Consider the following 19,813-nt stretch of genomic DNA (forward strand, 5'->3'; position numbering starts at 1 on the left):
TTCAACATATGTTTTTTTGTGTTTCAGGGTGGGCTGCTTTTAGTTTGGTTTTGCTGGTACAGCTCAGGTAGCGGTATTGGTATCTTCAGGATTTTGTGTGAGATGTATGTGCACACAGTAGTTTCCCTTCTGCACTCTGAACATACTACATGGAAAAAATGTAGAAATGAATAATTCCTGGGTTTTAAGTTGTGGCCTCTCTGCTTGGGATTTGTGTTTCTGAGCAATGTGCCTATGCTGTGTGCTGCCCTTGGCCATTCCAGAGTTCAGGTCTCTCATCTTCCTGTTCTTTGGTACCATTTTCTGCTAAAATTGTTTCTTTCTTACTGAGCCTACTTTACAAGTTACAAAACTATCATAGATAACCTGTGTGGAGGAAAACAGCATATAGGGGTTTGACATCCACAGTTTCAATAATACTCAAGACTGGGGCTCATGGGACTCACCTCCTGCCGAATAAGAGGATGAGGTGCTCATACTTCATATGAGAAACAGTCTTCGCAGGGATAGAACATCACCATATCTGTACCTGCACCCACCACTACTGCCTCCTCTGCTATTTATTAGTGAATGGTCATTGGGACTGTTGGCATGACTTCTGGTGGAGCACCAGCCATGAGCAGGAAAAGCCAAGTGAGAGTGTTAAGACCTTGTGTTCAATGAAAAGGACATTCCCACTTCTTCACTGGGAGTTGATAATAGAAGCTTCTGGATGATGGGCAAGCCTCGGAAAATCTGAGCATTCTAGTTCATAGTGAAGGCCTAGGAGCTGTTTGTCTTTGTCTTTTTGGAGGACTGAGGACCATTTTCCTGAGTCTGCCACTTCATTCTTTCCAGAAAGCTTATGTAATTATGCAGATGGACAGAACTTTCTGGAACTGCTAGATTTCCAGATGAGAGCTTTTTTGTCTGGATTTGGTCATCTGAGTTCCCTTGGGTATGCAGTTTTTCTTACCCTTAAGCCTACTTCCTGTGGTTCTCAATCTCCTTTCCCAGTTCAAGAGCTTGGTAAAGCAGGAAGAGCTTGAATGCACAGTGTTCTTTCTCTTCCAGAGTTGTTTTTTTTTTTTTTGTCAGTCGTGGGGCCTGAACTCTGGGCCTGGACGCTGTTCCTCGGCTCTTTAGCTCAAGGCTAGTGCTCTACTACTTGAGCCACAGCACCACTTCTAAATGGTTTATTGGAGATAAGAGTCCATGGACTTTCCTGCCCTGCTGGCTTTGAAATGTGATCCTCAGATCCTCAGCCTCTTGAGTAGTTAGGATTACAGGCATGAGCCACTGGCGCCTGGCCTCAAGTTCCTTAAGTGCCAAGCAGGTCTTCCAGAGCCATTGCCACAGCCATGGGAATGTAGTAAGGGCCTGACAGTGAAGATGTGCCTGCTTGGCTGAAACTGTTATGGGCCAGGGCTTCTGCATTTCACTGATAGGTAGCAGCTTCTCTGCCTTTTGCCATGCTTAGATCCTATATACCCCTTCAACAGGGACAGTTCAAAAGCAGATGGATCGCCATAGTAAGTCACCCTAATGCAGTTCATACTTCCATGTTCTTGGCAACCAGGTGAGAAGCTGAGGAAATACCTAGGAAGAAGAAATGGGCCTGTGGGCCTCCTCCCTGCATGACACTATTTCTGTGGCTGTCTCCTCTACCATACAACTAGTCACAGGATTGCCTGAACATCTGTATCAGGTAAGCTTCATGCACACAAGCACTGCCCTTCAGAACCCATTGGAGTCTCCACTGGCAACAGCCAACAGCTTCGTTCATGTAGCGAGCTATTCTCTTCACCTCTTCATTTTTCTTGATGGTTCAGGGGATTGAACTTAGGGCTTTGCACCATGGGGAGGCACTGCACCACTTGAGCCACACCACCATCCACTTTGGGTGCTGATTATTTTCATGACAGGGTCTCACTTTATGCCCTGGCCAATGTGGGTTATAGTCCTCCACTTCCTTCCCCATGTGTTCCTGGGAAGGACAGGTGGGCACCATTGTACTCAGACACTATTACTTTTTTTTGGGTCCGGTCGTGGGGTCTGAACTCTGGGCCTGGGCGCTGTCCCTCAGCTTTTCAGCTCAAGGCTAGTGCTCTACCACTTGAGCCACAGCGCCACTTCGGCTTTTTTCTTTTTGCTTATGTGGTGCTGAGGAATTGAACCCAGGGCCTCAGGCATGCAATGCAAGCGCTCTACCACTGAGCCACCTTCCCAGCCCCACTATTACTTTTTGAAAGTTTGTATAGTTTAAGTTCTGGAAGTTCAGCGTTCTGGTGCTGGCATCAGCTCTGCCATGGTGAAGTTCATTCTCTGTGGCAGAGGCATTGCAGTGACCAGTGTACATGTGAGGTCACGTGGCAAAGGCAGAAGGTACAAACAATTCTGTCTTGAACACTTATCAGGGCCTCATGAGAAGAGTATTGACCTCAGGTCACAGCCTAATAACCGGATTCTGTTCAACATTCTCAGTGAGATTACTTTGCCTAGGCTGCCTCAAACTCCCCCACTGTCCCCACCTCCCTAGCAGCTGGGAATATAGGTAAGCACTGCCCCTGGCAGTTCTAAACTGTTCATAAGGCAATGCCAAGAAGTCTAATGCACACCTGTGAATGCCTGTGCACCACCATCCACCTCAGCTATGCCCACTATGTCATCAAGTGGCTCTTGTTTTCCCATGGCCACTTTGTTCCCGGAGTGCAGCCCCATCCAGGGACACATGGCATTTACAGTATCTGAGTCCTGTCGACATGGGATAACATCAGGGACCTCCTGAGGCAAGTGTGGTGGAGTCAAGAACAGAAAACACAAAACAGCCCTGTTGTGCTTGAAAAGTACCTGAGGTAGGATCTGGTGATGGGGCTTCCCCACTCCCAGCCCTGTGTGGATCAGGTCAAGTCAGAGAACTGACTCCATTCCAGGCTCCTGGATGGTAAAGGAGTCAGAAGTTCCCTGGTGCATCAGAAGAACAGCAAGTGGCTCCACCCTGGGTGTGACATGGACTGCCTGAACCGTGGCATAACTCAGCTCCCCTGTGAAGCTGTCGAGCAGGTGCAAGACAGCACCTGAAGGGACACAGATGACAACACTGAAGTCCTCAGGGCCCAGGTGGAGTCCAAGCTGTCTGAGGGTAACACCAGTGATGGGAGAGGACATGGCTTGACTGGCCTCTTCGGTGCCTTGTGTGGCCCACGAGCTGAGGTCTCTGTGGGGAGCCAAGGGCAGTTACCACACAGTGCACCCCAAGGCTGGCATCTTGTTGCCAAGCTGGGCTACAGACCACACGGACAACAACATGCCAGAGGATTCCAGGGCAGACGGTCATTTTATTACCACTTTTTCTTAAAGTGACAATAAGAATTTTACAATTCAATGTGACCAAACATGATTCATCATTTTTGAAAACAACGGACAACTGAAAGAAGTGATACAAATGATAAAAGCACTAAAGCCAAGAGAGACTTGCTTCTGATCAGGAGATGCCACAGCCAAATCTTAGAAGCTTCTGACGATGGCTTGTGGACACCGTCTTCCCAATACCTGAGGGACACTTGTCACCAAGTGCTTTCACCAGCTTACTCATCAGATACTTTCTAAGTCTTATCTTTTTGCTATGAAATCATATTAAGAAATGAGGCAGTATTTTCACAGAAGCCTTCTGAAAATGCCAATGGCCTTTCTGGGCTCAGTACCTGACTGAAATGTTCAAATGTTTATATATTACACACAAAATAAACTGAGCAGCAAGTTGTGGGTGTGAGACTCAGAGCAAGGGTTAGATGTGAAGCCCTGATTGTGATCTAAATAGTTTCTGTATCTTTATGTAGAAAGGTAAACTTCTCAACAGCACAAATACAAAACGCATTTAATTTTACAAAATACACGCAGCCCCTCAGACATAACACACCTGGCAAATGTGGTGATGACATGGGGCGGGAAAGTGGTCATGCGCACCAGCCCTTATGTGAAGGGCCATAGGCACATGTTCTCAGTCCTTCACTGTGGAATGTGAGGAATTGTGGAGAATTAAAAGTTACGGAGTCGGAAGTTGTGGAATGGGAATGGTCTGCAGCAGGTATGCTATGCGGGCTGGCGTCATTTGTGTAACCCTGTCACGGTGAAAGGCTCTCAAGACAGGGTGGGAAGGCATGAAGGCTGGGTGGTCTCACCAAAGAATCGGGGCATGTCCTCCAGGGTTGGCATCACTTCAGGAGAACTGGCACTGCCCTCAGGTGACCACTGCTCCCCTGCCTGGCAACTCCACAGGGGTGGGTGAGATAGACCAAGCCTGGCCTCCAGTCTCTAAAGACTGCCAGGCTTGCCACCAGGACTGGACCAAGGGAACTGTCATTTGTGCAAAACTTCTCCACAAAACACAAAACCTAACACAAGGGGTCTGCCAGGAGGTGATGCCTGCTCCACTCTGAAATGTGGACCTGGCAGATTAAAATTGAAACTTCTTTCCAGAAGAATTCTTATAACCTTAAGCAGATTAAATGCTACTGTCAAAATCCCGTCACTTGAAGCACCTGCGCCGTCAGCCACCTGCCCTGTATCTGCAGTCCATGTTCTCAGTGGCTTCACAAAGGAAGTTTTTCTCATAGAAGCACTGAGCACACAGAGCACTGAGTCACAACCTGGACAGCATAGAGTCATCTTTGCTGCCAACAAAAGCTGCTACTGTTTCTTAAAGGGAAAGCATACATGGTTAGAATCACTCATGGACTCTAGGATAGACCACACTAGTCCCGTGAGCTCTATCTGGGTGACAAGGACTCAGCCAGCTGTAAGTCCTCCTTACCCATGCCCCTGTCACTACGCCAGGATACTGGCTCCTAAGTCAGACAGCAGTGGGACTGCTGCCAGGCTGCAGATGGACTGTGCCCAAGAGGCAGAAGGCAGCTGGCTGCCCCCAGCTCCCCTGGGATGAGTGTTAGGCACTCAGCTGTCAGGCACAAGGCCTTGGCAATTCCTGCCACACCTTTACTACAGCTGCATCACAACCTGGCTTAGCAGGGCTCAGCCACCTAGCATGCAAGCTTGCCACCAGGGCCAGCGACCCTGAAACACCTGTGCCCCTTCCTAACACTGACATCCCAGAACTGGCACAGACTAATGACCATTTCTATGGCAGAGGTGCACCTGTAATCTCAGTTACTTGGGTAGCAGAGGCAATAGGACTGAGGGCTTAAGGCCAGCTGGGTTACATGGCCCTGTCTCAAAAATGATCTAAAGACAAAAAGAATTCACCTCATGTGGTATGATGGTGCCTGTGCAGCTGTGACCTCACAGATGTCGTTCACATGGCCCAGGGCCCAGGGGCAGCCGGAACAGGCCACAGCAGGCTGTGGGATGGGAACTCTCTCCAACTGCTCAAAAGAACCCAACCCATGCCTCAGATTCCACTGAAAAAGTTACATTTATTTTGCTTTAGTATTCTGTTCTGCCTGTGTGTGTGTGTCCTGTAATCCTAGCTACTCAGGAGACTGAGATCTGAGGATCCCATTTTGAAGCCAGCCCAGGCAGGAAAGTCCATGAGACTGATTTCCAGAAAAAAGCCAGAAGTGTTGCTATGGCTCAAGAGGTAGAGCACAAAGAGGCTCAGGGCCAGTATGCCCAGGCCCCAAGTTCAAGCTCCAGGGCCAGCAAAAAAAAAAAAATCCCAAGGGCTGGGATTATAGATATGTACTACCATGCCTGACTTTAGAACGAATTCTTTATAATCTCTACAATATTGATTAACTACCTTTTAAGGGTGGTTTTGCTGTTACTTTCTTCCTTCAAATAATGTTTCCTGAGGCTAATTTTCCTGGCTGAAGTAAATTAATGGAGTTCTCAGGTTAAATCTTGCAGTTTGATATCTCAAGTTATGCTCAAACAGAAGTATATGCTCTGAGATTTAGTGACCTGTGCAGAAGCACCAGTTTGGAAAGTTTAGGGATATTTAGAGCATACACTGTGCTTTTCCACATGCCTCATTTACATATTTATAAACCAACATTTCACCAGGAGAAATCAACTCATCACCTGTCAATGCCCCTGGTTTCTGGTACTCCTGGAAAACTGTAGCAGGACGTTGCTCACTGACCCCTTCCACGTGTGTCTTCTGTCACCGAGAAGGCGACTGCTACCAACAAGCACTCCCTGAGCCACCACACGTCCACCAACTGCAGCCTGCAGTGGGTATTGAGTGTGGCAAACACTAGCTGCTGGGCAAAACCAGCAGAGGCCAACATAGCAGGATGCCCTTTTAACAGCAGGTGACCAGGGTGGCCTGCCATTGGCCTCTCTTGCCTCCTGTGCACTACACATGTGAGCTGGGTGAGATTTCTTCTAGTCATAGATTCGGAAGGGGCAGGAAGTGCCTTGTGGAGGACTCTGAGTGAGGAAGGAGGCCACATTCTGGGCACAGCTTTCTGAACAATGAGGCCCAGACGTCTGAAGCTCTGTCCACACCAGCAAAGAAGTGCTCCCTTGGGAGGTGGAGGCAAAGCTCTGGTTTAAACAGTGATGAAGAACATGTTTTGGACAGAGTGGGCCAAGCTCACTGGTGGGCTCTGAAGTTCAGCCCTACAGACAGCCTGGCCCATGGACCTGGCCTCCCATGATCCCCCAGCTTCCTCTGCACTATGCCTCCCTCCTGTCACCTCAGCAATCCAGTCAGCAAAGAATAAAGACTGAAACAGGGCGTCCCAGCCTGGGGCCCCCTCTGGCCTTCATGGTCCCAGGGGAGGTGGCCTGGTAAACACTCAGGAGAACAAGGTGGGCTGCCTGACTCTAAGCTCAGCACGTACTAAGGCCAACTTCAGAGAAACTAAAACAGGAATATAACTTAATTTTAGTATATATAAATTACAACCACCATCTAGATATCCCAGCAGTAAAATAGAACAAAATATACATAGGTAAAAACTTCTCTGGAGTAAACAAATGTACAATCTCAGAATGTAGAACTCACTGGAAGGTTTGCTGTATTTTAATCAGGCTCAGGAGATAAAAGTTGTCAATTGGAGCCCAGTCTGGCCTGGATGCCGTGCTGCTCTTCATAGTGGAGTCCCTCTTCTCAGCAGATGGACTTCCCCATAGGCACAGCTGCCACCCAGCACAGTTCTGCTGTGGGCCTGTGGCAGAGGAAGGGTCTGGAGCCATAGGTGACGGGCACCCCCACACCTGAGGCCACACAGCTGGGTCCCAGCTCAGGGCTTCCCACTGTCCTGGCTGCATGGCTCAGGGAGACTCTGGGGGGACGAGGTGCTGAAGGCCGACAACCAGGAAGACACAGCTGTCTTCGCGCTGGAAAATGCACCTCCCACGGACTGGCCTGGGGGAGGAAGAGAGATGCCACGGTAAACTCTGGTGGTGCTGGAGAGGGAAACCAGGCCTGGCTCTACAAGCCACACCCCAGACCATGCCTTAAATCTTGAGATCAGTAGGAACCACAGCTCGCCACTTAACTTACATGGACGCTCCTAAACTTCTAGCTTTACAGTAATCCCCTCCCTTGGGAATGTCTTCTAGAAAGTTGGAATTCTATTGTAGCTCAACAGTTTGTGGAATTCACACAGCTGCAGCACAGCATGCAGATCTGTGTCCCTCCATCTCAGATCCTACTGAACATCCACTTACGTGTGTAAAAGTGTTTACACACACATAACTAGTCACCTTATTGATTTAGTTATTACTGAGACTCAAACTCAGAGCTTCATGTGTGGTAGGAAGATGCTCTACCTCTTGAGCCACAATTCTCTTTTGCTTTATTTTTCAGATAGCATTTTACACTTTTGCACAGGCTAGCCTTGGATCATTAGCCTTTTGCCTATGTCTCCCACAGAACTGGGAGCACAGATAAGTGTCACCATGCTTAGCTTGTTGGCTGAATGAGGACTTTGCTAACTGTTTGCCTGAGCTGACCTCAAGCCACAATCCTCCCAACCTTTGCCTCTTGATTATAAGCAAGAGCCACCACTCCTGTTATTCTTCCTTCATCTTTCTGTTCTCTGAATACTGGTAGTGTTCACCTTCTCTTTTCCTATGCAGCCCAGGCTGGCCTGGAATCTGTGTGCCTCCCATTTCCTTCTCCCACTGGAATTATAGTCATGAGCTTCATGACTGGCCATTCATTTTCTTACTTTAGAGACAGCACCTCCTAATGCCCACTCTACTGCAATTCTTGGCTACACACAGGGGCCTTGGGCAGTGGTGGGAAATGGGAAAAGGAACTCAGTGAAATCTTCAGAATGTTCATTTGAAATGAGATTGATATACCTTGTGTTACTATTGTGTGTTACACAGACCTCACCACTTTCTACTTGCTGAAGCTGGACCACAGGTGTGGAGGCCTCAGCCTGGCACCTTACCAACAGCCTTTCCCGTCTGCACAACGTTCCGGCTGGTTGTGACGACGGCATTCCCAATTCTCTTGCCACGCTCACTGTTCTGAACAGAGCTGAGGAGAGGAAAGGAGTGTGAGTACAACTGACAAGTCTTGCACGCACCTGCACGTGCGCACCCCTCCACCCCCACATACTGTGACTGTCCCAAACTACTACTGAGAAACTGTTATTCAGTATCTGTGAGTAAATTTATTGATTGAAGCATGCAGATCATCAGAACATAGCAAAGAACAGAGCTAGTCAAAAGTGAAGAAAGGCTGGTCAAGTGTCCATGAAAGATGGACAGACAGGCAGATAGACTGGCTGGCTGACAGTACCTCACTGAACACCACAGCCCTCCCCACAGCAGCTTCAACTCTGTAGCATGTACTGCTGAGCTACTAAAAGCGTCAAGTTCTCAGGTGGAAAAGGTTCCTGTGAGCAGCAGGTATAGAACTTCTGCACATGGCCATATCCTCCAGGTACTCACTGAGAGAATCTTAACTTCATGTCCGCCACGGAGTACTGCCCCTGGAATGGGTGGCTGTAAAACAAAGTGTGAGCTTAGGCTCAGGGGCTTCACCATATAGCCACGGGTTCACTGCCAGTAGCTCCTGGCTGAGCAGGTAGGGAGAAGTGCTCAAGGTGGGGTTAGAGCTGGCTGGGTGACAGCTCTCTGCCTAGAGCTGTGATCTACCAGATAGCTCCTGTCACCTTGGAGCTGAGACCCATTGGAAAACTCATGGGAGCTCGTTTCCTCCTTGTAAAACCGCATGGGTACACAAGTTGATGCTGTGATAAAGCTGCCCTCTGTTCCCACTTCACTGAGTCTGGGGTGGGACAGTCAGGGAATCACCAATTTAGGACAAGGTAAAGTTTAATTAGTGGATTAGCATAAGCCTTGTAGTTAGAAAAGAAACTCAAAATGTACCTCTTTGCTGAGAGTTAGTGGCTCACACCTGTAATCCTAGCTACTCAGGAAGCTGAGATCTGAGGACTGGCCTGGGCAGGAAAGTCTGTGAAATGCTTACCTCCAACTAACCACCAGAAAACTAGAAATGGGACTGTTGCTCAAAGTTAAAAGAGTACTAGCCCTGATGGAAAGAGCTCAGGAACAGCACCCAGACCCTGATTTCAAACCCATTCCAGCTGTGCCTCTGGAAGACGTGCCCTGAAGTCTGTAGTGCTGATAGAAGTGAAAAAGCACCAGAGCAGTGCCTGCATGGCTAACAGGAGGCCTCTGCTTTCTGGGCACTGCTCCCCCACCCCCATGTCTACTGTGAAACAGTCCCCACTGGCCCCCTCCAGGGTCTTGGATCATAGGCCTACGCTCGAGGAGGGAGACAACTCGGATCCTTTCTTTTGTGTTGCTAGAATGGCATGTACCATTTGGTACTGTTTTATTTACATCCACTTGTCAACATAGGTGTCTGCTTTGCCAGGTGTGGTGAGTGCATGTTTAGGAAAAGTGTGTGAGCATGTGCACAGGGCAACCATCCTAGCATTAGTCAGCCCTAAACAGGAACATGGAAGTCAGTACTGAGCTGAGTCACATTTAAATAACAATAGTGTATGCTTATGACATGAATATTTTTATCTTTTAAGTTAGGAAAGAAGTTTCTAGCGTGTATGCATTCAACAGTTCACCTCCATGGTATTCACTCACACATGGATACACCAAACAGAAGTTGGATGCTTTTTGTGTAAAGACTGCATACAAAAGGAGATCTCAGGCTGTGCAGCCTTTTTACAACCCACAGAGGGCTGTTCTTAATAGTTGCGGGATGGGTAGGACTTGTGTGGGACACTCTGGGTACACCCTCCCCCTTCCCTAGTGCCTACTTGGGATTGATCTCGGCGAGTGCGGGGTGTCTGTTGCTGTTCCACACCCGGTAGTTGTGTGTGTTCCTCCACGCAGTGACAAAGGTTGCCCCGTAATCCGACAGCATCTTTTCATTATCTGCAGAGGAAATATTGGCCAGAGTTGAGTTGTGCAGCCACGGGGCTCAGGCTGACAAGCAGAGGCAGGCAGAGCTCCTGTCCTTGGTTTGAGCGCCTGCCACCTGTCAGGACACCTGGGTCTGGCTCCAGAAATCCTAAGCAGATACATGGACTTTGGAAAGTCAGTCACTCAGAACTTCACCTCCTAACTGAAGAGAACAGGGTTGAACCAGACATTTTCCAAAGTTCCTTGAACTTCAAAATGTTTTTGAGTTCACCTTCCATGATGGAAGACTATATAACTTACTAATAAAAACTAAACAATGCGTATGGAAAAGAGGAGTACTTTTTATAATGTCTTTTTTCTATCAAGATATAATAAAGTGGTTCTTTCACCCAATTTCTTTTCCTTTGGACATTGTCGCACCCTCTGGGACATTGTTCTAGACTTTTCTAGCATTTCACAGTCCAAACTACTTAAAATCATGAGGACTTCCAAGACAACAACTTTGAGCTGTGGCAATGGTTGGGAGCCACAGAGCAGTTCTGGCAGATGGGTCCATGAGACCATGTCCCACGTCAAATGTATGTAGTTTACTTTTGTGTCTGTTTTTGAGACAGGATCTAGCTGTGTGCTTGCTTGGGTGGGCCTGGAAGTCCCCATCCTTACCATGGTCCTAAGGGGATTATAGACTATACCACCAGGCTTGCTGTGTTGCTTGCTTTGAAGGTAAATCTAAGTACTTTCTATTACTGGGAAAGGAACAGTAGGAGATAGTTCCATTGACAGTGCCTCAACTTATTAAACTGGAGCTGGGCCCTAGCTCAGGCTCTCACCAGATTGGGGAGTGGGTCACAAGTTATTTAAACTCCCTATGTCTCATTCTGTTTTCTGCACAATGGGGATGCCAGCCAGAGGTGGCACATGCCTGCAATCCCAGCTACTATAGAGATAGCAATCAGAAAGACAGTGGCTCAAGGCTGGCCTACCCCAGCAAAAACTTAGGGAAACTCAATCTCAATGGAAAAGCCGGGCATGGTGATCACAGATGTAATCCCAGCTGTGTAGGAATCTTAAGTACGAAGACAGTGGTCAAGGCTGGCTCAGGTAAAACACTTGAACAATAATAAAAGCAAAACGGAATGGGGGCATGGCTCAAGTGGTAGAGCAACTGCCAACTAACCTAGACCTTGAGTTCAAACCTAAATACTGCTAGAAGATAAAATGAAACTTGTTAAAAAATAAAAGAAAAATAAAATAGACATGGCAAGACACTGCCTTCAGTATTGTTGCAAAGATGGCAGGAATTATTAGATTTCAGGTGTTCAGAAAAGTTTGTTTTTTGTTTTGCCAGTCTTGGGGCTTGAACTCAGGGCTTGGGCACTGTCCCTGAGCTGCTTTTGCTCAAGGCTAGCACTCTACCACTTGAGCCACTTCAGACTTGAACCCATTTTATGCATTTTATGCATGCTAGCCAAGTACTCTACCACTAAGCCACATTCCCAGCTCCCAGAAAAGGTCTTTCTCCCTGTTAAATGTTTCAAATAAAATGTTAGTTCTTACAGCCTCCTGGAAAAGTAGTTTACAAAGGAAAATGGGTTACTCATGAAGTTCAGTGACAGGAACTGGGGTCTCCCTTTTAGACTATCTTATTGACATCCAGCCAACACTGATGGAGGACTGAGGAGTCCTGGAAGAGAACAATTACTTGCTAGTCTCCTGAGGTGGTGAAGCTTGGGGAAAGCTCTAGTGCTACTTTCCAGATCTTTCTATGGGGAGCCATCTTGCCCATTTCTTGGAAGGATTTCTTAGCAGGAGCAAGTGGAGAATGTGGCTTGTGACTGTTTTCTCCAGAGGTCTTCACTGTGTACATGGCCATGAAGGTTGACAGGTGACATGCCCTCTGTGGTGCCACATTGTGAAGACTCCTGAGGCAGGGCTCAGTGTTTGTTTTAGGTTTCTACTTAAGAGCCAGAAAAGGCAAGACTGGTACAACATGCTCAAAGGGCTCTATTTCTGTAAAAAGACCATAAAACAAAGCCCTGACAAAACATGAGCTGGGATCAGCCCAGGGACAAGCACATGCCTAGCATGTCCAAGGCCCTGGGACCATCCCAGCCCACAGAAATGCCAAAAATGGATGCAAAGCCAAGGCTTTGGGCAGGCTCAGGACGGTCTCTGTGTGCAGGGCAACCACAATGTGCACCTCTACGTATCTATGGGCACCTCACCTAGCTGCAGGGTGGCAGCCAGCAGGGCATGAAGATAGACTGCAAACTGGGCCCGGATCCACTCGTCGCCACCCTCCCAGCCTGTGCCGTCCAGGAAAACGTCATCGCGGTTCTCTGTGACATGCTTCACCAGGTGGTCCGCGAACCTCAGGTCTGCCGTGGTTGGGCTCAGCAGTTTCCTGAGCTCTGGGTCGTGGATCTGCACAAGCGCCTCCTCTACCTACAGGAAGTGAGGATGAGGGGTAAGTCAGCAGGCCCAGTCCTTGCTCACAGGAATTGTAACTAAGGCCAGCAAGGGACAGGTCAAAGGACAGAACCACACTCAGGAAACCGGCTCCTACACTCGTGTCCAGTATATTCAAAAAATGCTCGTTTTGTTTGTAGAAAGTACATGCATAAATGCACCATTTTGATATATATATATATATATATATTTTTTTTTTTTTTTTTTTTTTTGCTGATCTTGATACTTGAACTCTGAGCCTGGGCACTGTCTCTGATCTCTTCAGCTCAAGGTGAGCACTCTACCACTTGGGCCACAGTGCCACTTCTGGTTTTCTGGTGGTTTATTGGAGATAAGAGTCTCATGGACTTTCCTGCTCAGGCTGGCTTTGAACTGTTGTCCTCAGATCTCAGCCTTCTAAGTAGCTAGGATTATAGGTGAGACACTGGCACCCAGCTTACAATAAAAATCTTTAGTCACCTGAAATGAACAACCTTAACTTTTCCTGTGGAATGTGTGGATTTGGGGGAACATTTTATTATGTAATATTTGATACACAATGAATACATATTAGCTGTAACTCGGTTTGCTTTCATAGGCTAGAGACGGACACTGGGCCAGTGCTCTACCCCACAGCTGCACTCTAGGCCCACAGATTTAGTAAATACCCATAAGCCCTCCAGCCTGCCTACAAGCCACAAGCTCTGGTTCTGTGTCCTCCTGGCTTGGAAAGGAAAGACACTGTCCTCCAAATTCAGATCATAATAAATAACCTGGAACTATCTCCCCATAAAGCATGTACCTCCTGTCAGGACCTACAAAAACCTTAGCAAGGACTCTCTGTCTGTGTCTCTTTCTCTCTCTGCAGAACAGGGCTTGCAGGTCCGTGCTCTTTCTAAGCATGTTTGCTCACAGCTGGGGCTCTGCCATTTGAGTCATGCCTCCAGTCCAATATTTTGCTAGTTAACTAGACATGGGATTTCTTTGACTTTCCAGGCTGGCTTGGGATGTCCCGATCTCAGCTGTTTGAGTAGCTAGGATCACAGGCCCGGTTCTTGCTTTTTAAAGGACTCCTTGAACTGTAAAATTGACTAGATGGTTTGAACTTCTTGTGTAATGATAAGACCAAATACCTATTCTTGGCTTCTTTCTTACTTTAGGCACATGCTACATGGACTAGGAGGAGGAACTCACACAGGAAATGTGTTTTGGTGACTTGTGGCTGACAGGAAGCTGCGCTGGCTCACACATGTACTGGCTGTTTGCTCTCCTGGCACTGACTTGACCTCTGACCTCAGCCTCTGCACGAGTACGTTTGCCCATCTTCCGGGGTCTCATGCCACATGTGAAGCTGAGGGCGCCCTTTACAGGGCTATCATTGTGCCTTATGGAAGCAGCTGAGGAAGGGGCAGGGCCCATCAGTGCCAGAACACCAGACACAACCTACTTCCACCACGGCATCGCTGAGGTGTTTCTGTTGTCGAAAAAGAATGTTAGTGGCTCCAGCAACGAATCCGCGCACAGTGACATCAGAGAGAAGGTGATGCTGCTGCAAAGCCATGTAAGGCAGGCACAGGTAACCCTGCAGGCAGAGGACATGGTAAGAAAGGAAGAGAACATTGCCCAGCCTTCCCTGCCTGCCCCCTAGAAACACCAGTGAGTCCTATTACAGACTCACACTATAATCCTAACTATTTTGGAGGAGGCGGAGATCTGGAGAACCCAAAGTTAGAGGCCAGCACAGGCAAAACAATAACAGACTCACTATCAACAAAAAAATCTGCGTTTGATGTGGTAGATATGTCATCCCAGACAAACAGGAAAGTCTAAACAGGATCATGGTCCTAGTCAACTTGGCTATAAATGTGAGAATATATGAAAAGTAACTACGATAAAAGGGCTGCAAGTGTGGCTAAAGTGATATAGCTCCTACCTAGGAAGTACAAAGGCCTTTGGTTCAAACCGATTAAAACCCAGTCCGGCCAAAAAATTTTCTTTCAAACATGCGCTTGCACATGATCACCAAAATACCATTATGAGGATGGCAAAGCACCACAATATTTTATTTCCCTACTACAAAAAGTCAGGTAAAGAAGCCAGGTGCCGATGGCTCACACCTGTAATCCTAGCTACGTGGAAGCTGAGATATGAGGATCGAGGTTCGAAGCCAGAAAAAGCCAGAAGTGGTGCTGTGGCTAAAGTGGAAGATTTCTAGCCTTGTGCCAAAGAAGCTCAGGGACAGAACCCAGGCCCAGAGTTCAAGCCGCAGGACCAGCCAAAAAAACAAAAAACAAAAAAACAAAAACAAAGGTAAAGATACGTCTAGACAATTTGCTACCAACTGATAAAGCAAAAATGAATGGCAGTAGTTGTGGGTTTTATTTCAAACAACACTGCCTTGGAAGTTATTTGTGAGTCTGTAAACCTCAGAGGCACTGGAGTATGCACAAAACCCCATACCAACAACTAAAACCAAATCCAAAACATTACTGCTTGCTTCCCAAGAGATTTTTTTTTTTTGGGGGGGGGGGGGGTCCAATCGTGGAGCCTGAACTCTAGGCCTGGGCACTGTCCCTCAGCTCTTCAGCTCAAGGCTAGTGCTCTATACCACTTGAGCCACAGCGCCACTTCCTGCTTTTTTCTTTTTGCTTATGTGGTGCTGAGGAATCAAACCCAGGGCCTCATGCACGCAAGGCAAGCGCTCTACCACTGAGCCACCTTCCCAGCCCTTCCCAAGAGATTTTGACACACACACACACACACAGATTATTACACAGCCATAAGCAAAATGAAATCATGTCCTTTGCAGAAAAATGTATGGAACTAGAGAGCATCATGTTGAAATGAACCACACTCAAAAAGCCGCACCTAAAAGACATACATACTAAGGGACATGTACATTCACACATATACCTGTATACATATACATAAACATGCAGAACATGTTAGGATAAAGGGGAGAGGGAAAAGAAAGACGAAAGGTAAGTTGGAAATAGAGCTCAACAACATTTAGCATCAAGCACACGACTCCCAACATTCTGCTAAGCAAGCTTGATTGACAAGACATGAAATGCATTTCCACATGGCTTCATTTGCGCCTGTTAGTGCTCCTTGTCTATGGTGAAAGAACAAAATGGAATTTTTTTTCTGTTCCATGTTCAAAAATAACTTGCAAATGACACCACAACAGTTTTTCCTGGATAGAATAAACAACAAAAACAAAAAAGGCCCCAAAATTGTAGCTTCCAGAAAATGTCTTATCTATCACAGCTCCCTACGTAATGACATTACAATGTGATTTCCTGAGACACAGGATCTGTGTGATTTGCTGAGTTGTCTGGAGCTCATGGATGCCCTGCCTCCATCTCCTGGCCGGTGGGGCTACCAAGGTAATGTGTACTATACATTCATAAGTGCCATCAGGACTCTGGACTTCCTTGGTTTAACCTATGTACTTAAAAGGAGACCTGGAGACTTGCTGCCTTCATACATACCAAGGCCCTTAGCTCCTCATGGCACCTCACGGCACCTGACAGCACCTTTCGCCTGCACTCCAGGCAGAAGCGGTGCTGCCCCAGACATTTTTGAGAAAAACTACCTGATTTATGTAACTGTAACCCCTCTGCATATCACCTTTATAATAACAATAAAAATAAAAATAATAAGATTCAAAATGATTAAATAAATGATTAAAGCACAAGCAAAAAAAAACACTTTTGAGACCCGATGGCCTTCAGCACTGAGCTACCCAGCCACCCATCCTACCTTTGTGAAGATGGCCAGGGGCATGCCATACTGGTCCTCTTCCAACCCTGAAATGAGTCCTGGCATCAGGACCACTTGGCCAGTGTGGGCCTGCGGCTGGACAGTAATCGGGGGGCTGTCTGAGGGCACCGAGTCTTTAGGAAGCGAGTCTGTGAGGTCGGGTTCTACTGGCCCCCTTTCTTTCAAGTCCTCTAGGACGCTGGGATCTAGCGTCTCCCAGTCACTTTCTGAAGATTCTGGAGACAGGCGGGAGGGGGGCTTCAAGTACTGCTGGGCACTGGATCCTTCCTGTCCCTTGTCATCTACTGGGAACAGAGGCTTTTCAGAGGTGAGGGCTGCATCTCCTCTGTGGCTGCTGCTCACCTCCATCTTCACATTAGCAATGGAAGTTTCAGAAGCAGGCTCAGAGAGGGAGTCGTCCACTGGAGTCCTGCTCTCCTGCAGTCCTGCCTCTTCTGACACGCTCTTCCGGGGTCTATACTGAGAGCAGTCACCAAGTCCATGCTCAATCATGCCTAGAACACGCAGGGGTGGAGATCCACATGGTTTATAACAGATAATAACACGTAGGATTAGAGATGTGTTTACAACAGGAAAGACTAGAACTGTGCAGTTTCATGCAGCAGAATGCTCCTACATTTAAAGGTTTTGAAGGCTGTGCCTGTGCCAGGCACTGCACAATCCTGGAATCCCAGCTACTCAGAGGCTGAGTTCTGGGGAATGCAGTTTAGGAAACTCGATCTCAACAACAGTTGAGCATGGTAGTGTGCACCTGTTACTCAAGCTTTGGGGAAGCATGGTGTTGGAACTGTGTGCACTGTGTGTCCGCCTGTCACCCCAGCCTCCAGGAGAGCCACAAGTGGGAAGACTGCAGTCCAGGCACTAGGCAAGCCCCTGATTTAAAAATGACCAATGCCAACAGAAGCTGGAGGCAGCAAGGCTCAAGGTAATGTGGGTCTGCCTAGTTCAAGGCCCAGTACTGCCAATAAGACCAAGAAAACAAAAAGTTGTTATTGTATTCATTTATAAAAAGAAAAAAAAACCTTAAAGAAATGAAGGAAAACTCAGACAAAAAAGAAAACCTATTCCCAAAGGAAAATGTCACATAAAAATACAAAGACTAACCCTAACACTTATCTTTTGATTGTTCTTATTACAGCCAAGTGTAATGAAGAGTAGATGGGAAACCAGTCCTCTTACCTGGGAAGAGGGATAACACAGTCATCAGCGCCCCCACCAACTTGTTCACTGGAGAAATATAAAAAAGAACCTGAAATGGAGTCAACCGAAATTAATTAGAAAATCCATGAAGCCTGAATGCTACTAAAAGGGGTAGGGGTTCAGCTCTCTGCAGAAGGATCATAGCTAACCAGTGTACAAGCACTGACAGAAAACACTTGATACTAAAATGACCATGGAAGTGTTTGGCATAGGGTATTTACTCAGTGTGTTAGATTTATCCCTTATCCCTGGCACCCATGAGGTGGGACACCGCCTGAACCAATCCACCAAACTGCGAATTATTACCAGCTGTCCACATAACTATGAGCCTTCCAACATGACCAAGGAGCCCTTCACCTCAGTAACATTCTTATTAAAATGTTTAATATGAAACAACTCTAATCCAAATCTGGATTCTTTAAAGAGTCCCAGTGTCACAGAGTACAAAATAAAGCAAGTGCACAGTGACAGAGCTTTCTGACCCTGGAGGACCAGCAATGCTGGGATACTGCAGGGGAACTGCTGAGCTTGAACAGAGCATGAACCGTAACCTCATCTGTGGCTCAGCTTCCTATAGCACAGAGTGCATCCAGCCCTTCCCCAGTCTCTACAGCTGAGATTTTTACTGAATATAACTAACTCTGGAGGACATGCCTGCTTACAAAGTCTGAGAAATGCATGCAAAGACTCAGGGGCAAGGCAGACCAGGAAACAAGTGCAGGCAGGGCTAGACCTACAGCCTGACAAGCCAAACCAACTGGAGTGAAGAATTCATATCAAGTGGTTTCCCACCAATTGGGACTGAGAAGCAAGAAGCAGATTAGTTCCTGTGCTACCAGGGACATGGGGCCCCAGAGCAAGTTGGATGGGGCACTGCACAGGAGAGAGGGGAAATCCAGGTGCTTAGTGACTAACTCACCATGACCATTGAGTCGGCCAAGCCTGAAGTCTGCATGGGCCAGGCACTTGCTTTAAAGTCAAGTTAGCTTAACCTTGGAGCTCTGTTACCTATATCCAAAACGATCCTGATGATGGAATGAATATGTGTCCAACATTCAAACGTGGACAGCAGTAGCACTCAGAACACATGCTCCAGGTCACCAGTTTCATAAGCAAAAAATACTAAATATTTTATTAATTTCTATAAAAATGTTAATAAAAGGTAAATACTATAGCAGCCTTCCATTAATCTCTTTATTTTTTATTTATGTATTTATTTTGGTCAGTCATGGGGCTTGAACTCAGGGCCTGGGCACTGTCCTTTAGCTCTTTCACTCAAGGTTAGTGCTCTACCATTTTGACCCATAACACCACTTCCAGTTTTCTGGTAGTTAACTGGAGATGACAGTCTCATAGACATTCCTGCCCAGGCTAGCTTTGAACCACAATCCTCAGATCTTAGCTTCCTGAGTAGGTAGGAATATAGATGTGAGCCACCAGCACCCAGCTCTTCATCCTTTTGTATCATACCTTTTTCTCAAGAAGAATTAGTTTAAACAGGATTAAGACCTGAAGAAAGAACAATGTATTAAAATTAGACATTGTAGTCCTGTGTCCCCTTCTTAAATACAGCCATGTGCCATCTAACTGAACTAATTGGAGTAAATTAAAACCTTATGATACACTATGGATTTACACCAAGAAATTAATAATAATTGTGCCCCCTTAAAAATGTAAGAATCATGCAAATCTTGAAGCAAATTATCTTTGGTGGAAGGCATGGAGGAATTTTTGCCTGAAATTTTTGCAAGTACCTTAAAGGGCAAGGGTGCAGAGCATTGAACCTCAGGTTTTTGATACACATTTGGGGAATGAACACATGTCCCAGACAACATCTGCTTTAATAACCAAGATCATAATCCCCATAGCCAAAAACAGAATACAAGATTGGAAAGGTAAAGGACAGCTATTTTGCCAGAAAATGTTCCATTCTCAGAGCAATATTCAGCAAATCAAAACATGTTCTTCCCCACTTTGATCTAAGCATAGCTGAAATTTCAGACAATAGAAAAACACGAATCTACCCTGCTAGAATAGACAGTTTTGTAGTCTTTTAAAGATGTCTATG

General features: G+C 46.7%; 1 protein-coding gene and 1 long non-coding RNA gene across 4 annotated transcripts in view; one reads left to right on the forward strand and one right to left on the reverse strand.

The window, feature by feature from the left end:
* Nucleotides 1-32: 32 nt before the first annotated feature.
* LOC122120831 lies at nt 33-8,362 on the forward strand. Its single transcript, XR_006149797.1, has 3 exons — nt 33-104; nt 1,559-1,687; nt 8,284-8,362. It is a non-coding gene; the product is annotated as an uncharacterized LOC122120831 (long non-coding RNA).
* Avl9 (AVL9 cell migration associated) overlaps nt 5,632-19,813 on the reverse strand; it is a 33,297-nt gene continuing 19,115 nt past the window's right edge. The window contains exons 8-16 of one of the 3 annotated variants that reach the window (XM_042695052.1): nt 19,216-19,254; nt 17,725-17,794; nt 16,888-17,039; nt 14,207-14,341; nt 12,537-12,756; nt 10,206-10,323; nt 8,854-8,907; nt 8,349-8,437; nt 5,632-7,312 (exon numbers count right to left, since the gene is read on the reverse strand). In XM_042695052.1, the coding sequence (XP_042550986.1) occupies nt 7,188-7,312; nt 8,349-8,437; nt 8,854-8,907; nt 10,206-10,323; nt 12,537-12,756; nt 14,207-14,341; nt 16,888-17,039; nt 17,725-17,794; nt 19,216-19,254 (1,002 nt within the window). In that variant the 3' untranslated portion in view covers nt 5,632-7,187. Of the gene's footprint in view, nt 7,313-8,348; nt 8,438-8,853; nt 8,908-10,205; nt 10,324-12,536; nt 12,757-14,206; nt 14,342-16,524; nt 17,040-17,724; nt 17,795-19,215; nt 19,255-19,813 lie in introns of all 3 variants that reach the window. The other 2 variants (XM_042695050.1, XM_042695051.1) reach the window with 2 other exon arrangements.

Source organism: Dipodomys spectabilis, unplaced genomic scaffold (genome assembly GCF_019054845.1).
Source record: "Dipodomys spectabilis isolate Male_0828 unplaced genomic scaffold, ASM1905484v1 ptg000178l, whole genome shotgun sequence".
Classification (NCBI taxonomy): domain Eukaryota; kingdom Metazoa; phylum Chordata; class Mammalia; order Rodentia; family Heteromyidae; genus Dipodomys; species Dipodomys spectabilis.